General features: G+C 37.9%; 2 protein-coding genes across 3 annotated transcripts; one reads left to right on the top strand and one right to left on the bottom strand.

Moving 5' to 3' along the window:
• Nucleotides 1-170: 170 nt before the first annotated feature.
• On the bottom strand, nucleotides 171-6,043 carry LOC131785758 (radial spoke head 10 homolog B). Of its 2 annotated transcripts, none has more exons than XM_059102704.2 (5): nucleotides 5,083-6,043; nucleotides 3,037-4,077; nucleotides 2,105-2,272; nucleotides 1,506-1,637; nucleotides 171-705 (listed from the first exon to the last, which is right to left on the bottom strand). In XM_059102704.2, the coding sequence occupies exons 1-5, from the start codon at nucleotides 6,017-6,019 to the stop codon at nucleotides 536-538; spliced, it is 2,448 nt and encodes an 815-aa protein (XP_058958687.2). In that variant the 5' UTR covers nucleotides 6,020-6,043; the 3' UTR covers nucleotides 171-535. The 2 variants fall into 2 exon arrangements, with proteins under 2 accessions (XP_058958687.2, XP_058958689.2); XM_059102706.2 differs by having other exon boundaries at nucleotides 171-702.
• A 90-nt stretch (nucleotides 6,044-6,133) lies between these two features.
• LOC131785735 (palmitoyltransferase ZDHHC3) lies at nucleotides 6,134-12,259 on the top strand. The gene is made up of 9 exons (XM_059102673.2): nucleotides 6,134-6,453; nucleotides 7,308-7,432; nucleotides 7,972-7,992; nucleotides 9,167-9,190; nucleotides 9,736-9,787; nucleotides 10,120-10,201; nucleotides 10,466-10,596; nucleotides 10,694-10,740; nucleotides 11,156-12,259. Exons 1-9 carry the CDS (start codon nucleotides 6,217-6,219, stop codon nucleotides 11,262-11,264), a joined length of 828 nt encoding a protein of 275 aa, XP_058958656.2. The 5' UTR covers nucleotides 6,134-6,216; the 3' UTR covers nucleotides 11,265-12,259.
• The last annotated feature ends 351 nt before the right edge of the window (nucleotides 12,260-12,610 follow it).

Genomic DNA, 12,610 nt, shown 5'->3' with positions numbered 1-12,610 from the left:
CACTTTAAAGTCGCTCATCCAAATACAGAGGCTATGTCGCTTATCGATGGCGCTCATCCAACAAACTGACTATATCGGCACTAGCGCAATTTCAAATTCACTCCGTCGAGGATGGAAAAAGGGAAGAAAAAAAACAGCAAGAGTTTAAAGTAAGACTAATGCTTTTTTTAATACAGGCTAAAACATACAAACTCTAACTCAGCCACACCAAAACCCTATCTTACATTGGTAAAAATCTCACAAAGTATGGAATTTCATCGTTTATCACATGCTATAAAATACAACATTTTGTGAATGCAGCTTTTTCACGCCAAAAAAAAATGTCGCATCGATCGTACATGTAGCTGGGTACTTCAAACAGTTGTGGACCCAATCCGTTAAAAAATTATTAAAAACCTTCTTTGTAATTTAACTTTTTATACCAACACTCGAATATACGATAACATTATAAGTGAGACTCTATATGGTATGCTTCAGAAACTGCTACATCTGTGCTGAGGAATTTCAACAACCGACAGTCCTATCCGGCGATAAATTAAGCCTTTTTCGCTTGGGCTTGCTTAATCATCTCTAAATTATCAGCAGCTTGAAAGAACTTCTCAAAAAAGATGTCAAGCTGTAGGCACCAGCTGTGTTGCTGATCTGGCTGCAGATCCACTTGACTGGGATCACCTTGGATTCCAAGACTTGGGCTTTGAACCTCTGCTGCAAAACACAACGAACGCTATTTACGATAAACATAACATAGAAAAGTCTCTCAAAAGCTCAAACCTATCAAAATCAATAGAAATATCCTCCAAAATCCAATGGAAGGGGACTCCTAACTCGATTTTGTGTGTAATAGTGGCATGAAGGGCTTACAACCAAATGGATCAAAGACCCCTACCCCATTAATGATAACACTGTTTATTCAAAGGCAAGACAGAGAGGTGGAACCATTCCTGTCCAGAAGAAGGTCCATTGGTGAGTTTAATGAAGTAGTTTCCCCGTGGGCTCCAAATCAAAGATCAGGATGCCTACATATCAAGCAGTAGACCAACACTAACCACCCCACCCCCTTTCACGAGCATAACCAGGATCTGTAAGAAAATTGGCGAGCCAGGCCGTTGTGAGTTAACTTTCTGCACTTTTTCATGCTGCTTTCACTGTTCAGTAGATTACAGAGGGACAAAATGTAAGATAAATAGTCTTGCATTACAACACAAAAGAAATTATGACCTTGGCTGGACTCAAACCCAGACCTCTAAATCAAAAGTCTAGTATACTTATCATAAGACTGTCCCACCCCTAAAAATTGTATTTTATTGTTTCTCTGTTGATTACCAAGGAGCCTCGTGCATTTTTTATTTAGCCCTAAGTGATCAAGGAAATGGTAATTTTAAACATCACGAAGTTGACCTGTTCAAACGTTAACAACATTAAATCTCCTGTCACTGCCTTTGTCTAACTTACAAACAATGCCCCTACAAATCTGGGCAAACAGCCAAAGACAAGAGGGAACCTACCAAGGTTGTCAGCTTCCCCTTCCTCAAATTCTCCCATCTCAGAGGATGGATGGGCTGCATTTGCACTGGAAGAAACTGAATGGATTCTCTTGCTGCCTTCTTGAGAGTTTGGAAGAAGATCAGTACTTTTTGCTAGAAAACAAACATCAACAATGAGAAGATATTTTTCTTGCAAAAAAGCTGTTCCATTACCACATAAAAATGAGGAAGTGAAGAAAAAGGGTAAATATAAAGGGACTTTGTCAACAAAATGATGATGGTCCTTCATATGTACTTTTCATTGCAAAAACATAATGGCACCTGAAAAGCATTCATATTCACCAACAAAACCAAATCACTCCATGGATATACTGTACATATGGTAGACAACCACAATTAGTTGCATGTGGTGAATAAAAGAACTTTTCCGAGCTCACTAGGTCTTATTGTTTAATTGGCTGTTTGGTTGACAACATTTTAATTTGCAGTCAACTGCCTCTTCACTCCACTGATTTATGGGTGACTGAAAAATGCAAGAAATAAGATATAAATGTATCTAAGACCAAGATTCTTCTATCCTCTTATTCAAAGAGACCAAACCATAACATATCTTAGCTTACCAGAGGTAGTGTGGGCTGCAACAGCCTCTCTGCTCTTTGTGGGTGAGTCAGCTGATGGCAGATGAGGAAGCTTTGCTTCTGATGCTCCAGACATGACCCTGGACACACGATCAGGAGACTCTCCTCCTCCTGGCGTCACAGTAGCTGAGTTAACAGTTTGATACTGATCTGGTGAAGATGTAGATAAAAACTGATAAGTGATAAGTATGGGAGACTGTATATTAACCCAAATAAATTACTTATGACTTATGACCCCTTTGGTGCTTAAAATTTGTTTGTAATCTCAGGTGAAGTTTATCTATGAAGATAATTAAATCCAAGGAACTTGGATTTAATAAAACACGTATATGCTGAGCCCTTCTTTGTCCATCATGCAGTTTACAAATCAATAAGTTTAAATATGAACTGAGGGGGAGGAGAGGGAGAGGAGAAGAAGACAGGATGGCAGGTTTTGAAGAAGGACAAGAACCAAGATTTGAAGGTCCCAGGTCACAAGAGCAGGAAGGAAATGTCTGCCACATACAATAGGTAAGAAGATTCAAGTAGTGTGAAAAATTAATCACATAAAAATTCCTTGTTCCACATTTTGAAACCCTCAAAATTCATTTTGGGCCTTTCTAAACTCCACTTAAATGTTTCAAACCATAACTTAAGCCTCAATCCTCAGGGCATTCGAGAATTGAAGATTGAGGATTGAAGATTGAGTTTCCAGCGACTGTCAACTTATTTTTGAGCATGACTGTACCTCTCAAAGTAAAAAGGGGCAAAGAAACAGGAAACGACTAGTGTTACATGTATGTATCTGATTAAAACTGATTATAAGAACAAGAGGAGGCTAAACAAATCGTTAATTTTTAAGACTTTTTTACTCCCGACCTCCCTTCCTTGTATGTTAAACAGTCAGCATGATCCATTTTATTACCTATACTAACCTTCATCTGGACTTTCCAGACCAGGCTTTGAAGTTGCGGGTGTAAAACTTGCAGGACTCTGTGATCTTGAAGATGGAAGAGGGGTGGCTTTAGGTGAGAGATGCCCTTTCAGGACAGCCTCCGTAACATAGACTGTGGCACAATCAATAAGGGCTTCAAAAAACTCCAAGAATGTCATCTCTAGCTCCAGATTACAGAAATCATCTTGTGCCAGTTCTGGGTTATCCTTTGCAAGGATCTGCAACACTTCCCTTGGATTCAGGTCAGAGTTAATTATTCGAAAGTCACTAAGCATGAACATGAATTGTCTGGATCTGAAAATTGGTTCATGAGGGTAGTGTGTGTTTGGCACACATAACCCGCAATAAATGTCCCAGCTTCGTGGCATGTATTTAATGGCTTCAATTGCTCTTGTTGGATCCTGAAACAAGCTTCCACCAACTTTACAAGGATTTTTGAGGATGTTCTCGGTGATAAGCTGTGAAACACACCAGGGAAGCAGCGGTTCTGGTCCATGGTGTTCATCACTGTAGATATGGTAGGCAATGATAATGATCGCATTTAAAAACTCTCGCATCAGGACCTCATGCTGTGGCTCATGTAAATCAATTGATTTGTCAGATGCCACTGTGCGATCTAACTCTGATATTGTAAACCCACAGTGATGGACTTTGCAGTCCTTCAAGAAACGCCAGAACTGGAGCCTACTCATAACAAATGTGTTATCAACAGATTCCTGTCTGCCAAGAAAAGAGTAGAAACTGTAAATCTTCTTTAGTTTGCTGACGTGTCGCAGGAGGACATGGGTGACTTGTTGAAGTTCCTCTTCACGCTCATACAGATCAAGATCTCTCTCATCCAGAAGAAGATCAATGCTCAAGTTGAGTGGATTTCCAGAGTTTTCTTGGGTCATAAAGGGTGATGCAGATCGAACTGGGGTACCAGATCGTACAGGAAGTCCTGAGTTCATGATATCAGGAGTCATCATGCCAGATGGGTTTAGTTCAGGGAAGTCCACCATGTGATCCATTTCAAACTTACCTGAAATTCAAAGAGGAAATTATCATATTCAATGGCATGTACACTGTAGCTTACTCCTAACCCAGAAAACAATTGGCAATTCAGGGGTTTCAATAAATAGAGATTGTTCCATGGAAAGTGAGCAAGATCAATTTTATTCATGAGTTACGATGCATAAAAAAAAAAGCATTGACCGAAAAAAACAACAACAAATGAAACCAAAAGATTATAATTTTCTAAATTTGTCAATTTAAGTATGGACATCAACATAAGTATCCTCTCACATCAAAACGTTCAGCAGCTGTCTATACAATAGTCTTTTAAATTTACACTTAGGTAGAGAATGAAGACAGATGAGAAGTTCAAGCAATTTCCATGGTATGGTGTTTTTATTTCATACCTACTAAGATTTTTTCACATTTCAACTCAAAGAAAAGTGAACAACTGGGAAAATATATTGTTTGTCCAATCAAAGACACAAACAATAGTACTTTACATTGTAAATCTCAGTATGTATGAATAAAAGCCAGTACCAGACTGGTCTACACTGCTCACTGCCATTTGTTTAGCCTGAAAGTAGGCTCTTGTGTTTGAATTTTTCCTTGCGGCTCAGACACAGCTCCCTATTACACCATCAGCAACCCTGCCAACCCTTGCCATTCCAGAGACTTTGACCTCAGAAAAAACTGCACACTAATTTTCCCATATAGTAATACAGATTGAAACACTTTGAATTTGTTTTCATAACAGTTGAGGCTATTTTGCCCTTAGATTTTGTACCCTGTGTATATTATGGAAAGTCTGGTGAAAAGTCTACCCAATATGATTGTCAATTGCTGGGCATTCAAGGCAATAAGCAAACAACATTCCCTAAACAGGTACACTAGATAGATGACTTTGTAACCCTTAGTTGGCTTGGTAGCTCAGACAATTAGAGCACTGCAGCATTATCTCAAGACAATTGTGGGTCTCAGCTCACAGCCCGATAAATAAGATGGCTGAAGTAATCTTAAATGAACTTCTTACCTTCGAAAACCAAGCCATTCTTGAATACATACTTGCCCTGACCATCTTTCATGTTTTCCACCCAATCTCCCACATACTTAGCACCTGTGGCATAGTAAAATGTACCAGGTCCATGCCTCAATCCATTCACCCATTCCCCCACGTAATAATTCCGCAGTGGGTACTGAGATCCAGGAATGCGCTTCAGATACCAAGAATGTTCTCCCTGACCATGCTGTACCCCATTCTTCCACTCTCCTTCGTATCGCTCATTCTTGTTGTACCAGTGCATCGTTCCTGTACCGTGCCTTACATTGTCCTTCCAATCTCCTTTGTATATGTTCCCCGATGCATACCTCCTCATACCAAACCCGTGGCGCTTGTTATCTACCCAATGCCCGTCATAATAGGACAGGCCTTCCTTGTCATAGCGCAGAATACCTTCTCCCGAGCGTTTGCCGTATTTCCATTCCCCAGTGTATGAAGAAGGAATTGTACCACAAACGTACGTGCCTTGACCATGTCTTAAGCCGCTGTTAACTTCGCCATCGTATGTGCTCTCATCAGTCCAAGTGTACACACCTCTTCCTTCAATGACATTGTTCTTAAACTCTCCATCGTATTTAATACCATTCGCCCATATGTATTGTCCTGTGCCGTGCATTAGCCCGTTCACAAAAGAACCAGAGTAAACATGATTGCCTCGGAAAAATGCAGTTCCAATACCATGGAAAAATCCTCGCTCATCTTTCTCTCCAAGATACGACTCCACGATCAAGCTGGTGAGATGAGGTTCATTTCGCATAGCATCGTAAGGTTCTTTCGATTTGTTTTCGTCAGCAGCTGGCTCCTTTTCCTCCGTTTTCGTTTCTCCATCCTGCTCTTTATCTATTCCACCTTCCTCTTGCTCTGGTTCTTTCGTTTCATCCTGGTTAATTTCTGGCATAGGTTCAGGCATTTTAGACCATAAATTTGTTACCTTCGAGACCGACCAGTGTTTCAATATCCCGGATAAATAAACTGTTGTTATAACAACTGGCTTAAGAATCAACATGGTACGCGGGCGCAGTTATTCAACAGCTGCATGTTAAACATGCAAATGGCGGCCTGCACAAGCTAGAGACATATTGGACTTCCGTGAATTTAGCTGCGATCATGGGCCGAAAATCGAACTGTTGTGGCTTATCGTGGTTTGTAAACGATGGAATCGGCATTGGATGTGCGGTTTTTACATATTTACTCATAGCGTATGCCGAGTTTGTGGTTGTATTTGTGATGCTACTGCCTGAGGTTGTAACTTCAGCTGCGATCGGGGTTTTCCACGCCATCGCTTTTACTCTGTTGGCGGGTCTTGCGCTTGTTGCCCACAGTCGAGCGATGTGCAGTGATCCAGTAAGTCTCTGCGGCTGTAGTTTTACTGTTTCTCCAGTATTTAGTTTATGTGCCTCACTGAGCTTTATAGGTATGACAGCGTGTTTACTTTAAGTTTAAATTAATTCATTGAAGTCACTATTTTGAGATAGGATTTTTTTTGGAATTAACACGTCTGTTTTAGACTAATAGAAATTCACCGCTTTTTTGCACAATCTGGATTTTTTTACTTGTTATTCCTTCCTTTGTTGAGTAGATTTTTGTCAATGTAAACAAGCAAGATTCGACTAAATCCTGCTAACATTAGCCAGTTAACAATGTTTTTGATAGACCTTTCGCGGTTTCATTCATTCTTAGACATTGATCAGTAAACTTGAGTGGAAGTTAATCGGTATTGCCGGAAAGAGCACTACAAAAGCAATATCAGAACAAAATTTTTCGAGTGATTTATTAGAAAACTTTTAGAAGATATAGCTGCTTTAAGTCTAAAAGTTTTATCAAGTTTGTATTGGTTGGAGGAAACATGTGCCCCACCAGACTACTTTAGGACTTTTCAGAGTCATCTTTGTTAGATATCAACTAATTGCAGTCATACTGGAAAATTTTATCAATTTTAGGGAGCTCAGTTAACTATGTTGATGGATTTCTGTTAAGTAATCCCTGTCAAATAATGGAAAAAATAAATGTTACATGGTTACATAATAATCTTAAATGTGTTTACATTCACCAAAGAACGTCAAACAAGTCTTTTTTTTCTTCATCAGAAGTTTCTTTTAATTAAATCTTGATTCTCAAAATTAATATCTTGGAGTCTTTGATCAGACATCAGAAATATCCTACACACTTGTAACTTGTATGTTTGTATATTTCTGTAGGGTACCATCCCTTTAGGAAATTGCACTACAGAAAACTTGAAGAAGCTTCAATTAAAAGAGGGAGAAGTAGTTCTAAGATGCACTAGATGTGAGTGTATCAAGCTTGATCGAGCTCACCACTGTAGGTATGAGTATTTGGCAACTTTGGTGCCAGTTAATATCAGGCCTTTCTAGAAATACCTTACTGTCTCATGATATTTGTTAATTTGCAAAGAGTTTCTGAGATATTTGACAAGCAGGGGATGCTTAGAAATATTACAAGCATTGTTTTCTGTGCTGTTTTCTGTGCCATTTTCTTGAAACATTAAGACATATCTGTGTTAGAACCAGAGTGTTTTGAACAGATTATTTCAACCAAAGATTGTATTCCATATCATCAGACAGTTAGAGGAGGATACTGATAATATCAGTCAGTCCTGGAGTTGTTTTTGTCCTTATTTCCACAAAACTGCTGTGTTGTCGACAGATAAAATTTGGGCTCAAGCAATTCCAAATTGCAAGATGTGAAGACAGTTTTTGTGATATTAAGAAAAGTTTTTGAGCACCTCTGAAAAGACAATCAAGTGATTTTTCATGTTCTCCAGAAAGTACATACTAATATTAAATGACTATATTGAATAATATACTGACCTTTTGGTCTGCTTTCTATTTTTGGTAACTACAGCACTTGTCAGAGATGTGTTAGGTAAGTCCTTTATTTTAGTCAGTTTTATCAACCCTTTTCTCCCCTCTAGCTGCTACACAGTTCCTTGTAAATTAGTTTTGAGAATTTGGTGTTAGATTGAGATAAAAACTTTTTCCTGACAAGTCTGAGTATTCTGCTAACCTGTTTGCTGGATAATGTATGATATTATAGGGAAAAGTTGCTTGTCAATCTCTTCTGGGAGTTAAAGGGTTAACTTATGAATAAAGGGGGCAAGTTTCTAAAGAAACTGTGGTGATGTGTCTGTGGGAGAGTATAACAGGGTAATTTAGTATTATCAACTGAGTTGATAACGTAAATTGGCCACTGTTAAGAGTTTGAAAGCTAATGGAGGAATTGTGGGTTGTGTGTGTCTATACATGTATGCAGAAAATGGAGGTACACTATCAGTGGGAATATGGTGACCAGAAAACATGAATAAATTAGTTGGATGAAAAGAGTGCCGATTTGAATGATAAAATTCTGTCCTAATGTTTTGCAGCTTTCCAAATTGCCTAGATGTGGGAAAAGGTCACCACCTGAAATATAGTGCTTAGAATGATAAGGGGGATTAAAGTGATTGGAGATTGGATTAGGTGTGTCCTTGTCATTTTTTTCTATATCAGGAAGGTAGAAAGAAAAAGACAAAGATGTTGCCAATTTACGTTATCAACTCAGTTGATAATACCAAATTACCTCATTAAGTTATGATTTCATTTAGTGAAGACTAGAATGTCAGAGAAGCAAAGAGGAGCAAAAAAGACCCCAATAATAACATTAAGACTGGTTTGCTTCTGGGATCTAAAGAGCCAAAGTCAGCTACTGGATTTGATCTGTTGCATGTCTTGTTAAGATCCTGATTTCAGTTTCTTTCATTAGCAAAATCAATCATGACTAAGAAAGAAGGAATGGAGATGACTGTAGATTTAGAAGCTTAGCTTTGACTGTGAGCAACTTAGTACAAACAAATTTGCAGCTAATTTTTCAAAATGAATGAATTGGAATCCACATTGGTCCCTGGGTATGTTGTAACTCCTTTGAGATCCTTGGTGATCTCTGGAGAAGGGTTAGGCCAGGTTTGTCAGAGCTAAGATATGCCTCTGTAAATGAAAAGTTCATGGGGAAAAATAGCAGTGAAGTATTCAAAGAAGGTTTACTTTTTTCTTATGTTTCTCAGGAAAATGGATCACCACTGTCCATGGTATGCTAAGTCTTAAGCACATTTATCAAAATTTTAACTTATATATATTCGTGTACGTTGAATTTGGTGGGTCATATGCATCCACATTTAACCACTAATAAAGTGGAGAATGGAAGGGCCTGTACACAGTATACATCATTTGCAAAGACAATTAGATTCATACACTCCAAGAAAAAAGTCAAATGTTGTGTTATTATTTATGAAATTACCATTAATGCATTTACCTAAAGAGCATTTTGTCTCTTAAAGTTTGTCATAGTTTTGGCTAATTGGTTGCAGAAGTTTTGGGCCGTCCAACTCTGTCTATGGCAAAACATGGGACTAACAAATCAGAGTCCAATGTTGACTCCATTTGATTCAATTGGTCCTATGACCTTTTCTTTTTTTTAATATCTTAAATTAACATGATTGGTAGAGAGGGCATGTGATGTTTCCTTGCATGCATATCCTAGGAAAAAATGATGAAAAATCAATGAATTATGAGTATGTAAGTATTTTTAAATTTCCCCAATAATAGCATTTTGAGCTTGTTCTTCCCTTTATAGGATAAATAATTGTGTGGGGGAAGACAATCAGAAATTCTTTGTATTGTTTACAGTGAGTATGATCCACATTCTTGTCATTTAACCCTTTAACCCTAAGAGGATCTAAGAGCGATTGGAAACTAATTTCTCCTTGGAATATCACCCATGAATCAAACATTAAGGTCACAAGAATAAAGGAATTGATCACCAACTAAAGAAGTTCTTGATTGTTCAACAAATTCACCTGGACAGCTTTTTAGGAAATGTATGGTGAACAGTATGGAGATTGTGCTTGTTGATGTTAAGGTGTTAAGGGGTAAATGTACTTCAAAAATTAATAAAATTGGATGCTGTTAAAGTGATTTGGTGCCAAAAGTCTTATTTCATGTTTTGATTCTTTTTCAGATGTATATTTTTTTGATATCCATATATGCATTGGTTTTGACGATACGACAAATACTTATATGTACAGAAAATGAATGGCATGGTGAGTAATATGTTACTGCTGTTAGTGACTGCAAGGACCTTCCACTATATCAGAACAGCAGTGAGATTTTTGTCAGACCCACTGGTTGTTAGCCTGTTGTTTGTCTTAAACAATATAAGTGGGACTCCCCATGCTTGTTTTAGAACACCAGCTTCCTGACTTGTAGATACCTGATATAAACCAGAGCTCCTTTAGAGAAACCAGGCAAGCACCATCAAGATCACTACTGAACCAGTCAATGTCTTTTTCTATCTCTCTCTGCAGATTGCACCTTTTTACCAGTAGCCTCAGCCATTTTATTGATGATATTTCTAGTCTTTGAAGGATTACTATTTGGGATTTTCACTCTTGTTATGTTCTGCAGTCAAGTATCCTCAATAGTTAAAGATGAAACGGTAAGGACTCATATACATTAAAAAGATCAGCCAAAGCTACCTATCTACTATCAATCAATAGTAACCTTATTTTTTACCCTAATTATTGTTTTTACAGGGAATAGAAAATTTAAAGAAGGAGAGAGTTATCAAAAAGAATTCTGTGTAAGTAACATGTGTTGTGGGATACTTTCCATGTCTTACAATCTGTATTTACTATCAATTTTTACTCTACTTAACAATTGAATTTGTCATCATATATAGCAATTTTAAATGAGCATTGAAGGTAATCTGGGAATGTATTGATTATGCTCTGCTTTTGGCCACGATTGATTGAAAAAAATCCTCTCAACAAGATACAAAACTTCAAACAATCATGAGTCATGGAATGCAACACATCCAAACAAGTAATGTAGGGGATACATTTGCAAATGTCTCGGCGTTAGCACGGCCTCGGGAATCTGGGAAGAGCATGCATCTCATAAGGGGTGATGTTTGTGGGATGATGGGTAATTTTTTCACGGACATGTATTGTGGAATGCCTCATCAATTTAATTTTAAAAGATGTTTTATTTTTCAGGTATGAGAATCTTCAAGATGTTTTTGGAGGGTATTTTTCTATTTCATGGTTTTCACCTTTCACTTCGGCTCCCTTGCGACGAGCGAACTTTACATTTCACGACGTCTGACAGAGTTCATTTAAGAAAACACGTGAAGGGATGATGGAAAGCCTGTGGTACATTAGCCTAAGTGTACATTTTGAATGCAGGCTATTGCATCGCTCAAAGGAAAGAGTTCATGTAGCGGTCAAAGCCAACGGCAAAAAAAGTTGTAAATTTATTTTCAAAGCTCTTTGAGCGATTTTAAAGCTACCGCTCTTTGTTATCCAATTATAAGATGCCACAAATATACGGAATATCCTCTTCATGACGTTATGTTGCCTAGCAACTTCAGGGACGAAAACCGCGGGCTCATCTGGTCTCTGAAAAAAAGAAAAATTAAAAAAAAAACAATATCGTTCTCTTTTCATCCTCTTTTCTTTCTTGGATTGATCTGAAACTCAAAAGTATTTTTTTCCCGTTCCGATTATGCATGTTGGCGTAAACGACGAAAACCGGTGATCTTTTAATCAAGAAGGTACTGTTTTCTTCCTTTTTTCGCCACAATTCGTAGTAACTTAAAGGTTCTTTTTTAATCCAAATTAAGTTTGAAATTTACCGTCAAACGGGTGTATTTCGAGAATCACAGCTTACTTTGAGTTAGAGTTTTCTGGTCTAAATTTAAAGTATATTAACCCTTTAACCCCTTACAGTGACTAGCATCTAATTTCTCCTTACAATATCACCCGTGAATCACACTTCAAGGTCATGAGAATGAAGGAAATGATCACCAACTAAAGCAGTTCTTGGTTGTTAAACAAATTCTCCTAGTAAGTGCCGCAGGAAATGTACAGTGAACAGTAGGGAGATTATATGTTCTGATGTTAGGGTTTGAAGGGTTAGTTAATGATACTTGCATAGGGCACAACTCTTAAAATAGGAAAGAATAAGTAAATGCTATGTAGTATTGTACGGATATAACGTCAGTTTAGCTCTCCGAAAAACTGAGAATCAAACGCTGGCGTGTAATGTAAGGGTACTTAAAATTTAGATGATGTAGACAATAAAAAAAATTTCTAAGTTTTGTTCCTTGTCGCCGTCTTGTTAAGATAAAATTGAAAATGGAGTACCTTACTAAAGTGGATTCCCAGATAAAGACAGAACCGCGAATAGAATGCTATGGTAGAACAATTTTCAAAGGAGCGCCCGAAGTAATCTGGGATTGCTTAGTTTTCGCTTTACTTCGCTCTGTGATTGGTCCAGGAAACATTCTGCGCCACTCTCTCGACCATCAGATCCAAAACTTAAACCAATCAGGACTTGGCCACTCGTGTTTTCCCGCGCTTTAGGCAGTTTGGTTGTTTTTACTGTAAATTCTCATTGGCTCTTAAAGGTATTTTCGTTTTTCTGATTGACTGTTTTAATTACTTTGGTTT

The sequence above is a fragment of the Pocillopora verrucosa genome, chromosome 3, assembly GCF_036669915.1.
Source record: "Pocillopora verrucosa isolate sample1 chromosome 3, ASM3666991v2, whole genome shotgun sequence".
Lineage (NCBI taxonomy): Eukaryota > Metazoa > Cnidaria > Anthozoa > Scleractinia > Pocilloporidae > Pocillopora > Pocillopora verrucosa.
The sequence above is the reverse complement of the archived record's forward strand: the minus strand, read 5'-3'. Positions and strand labels throughout refer to the sequence as shown.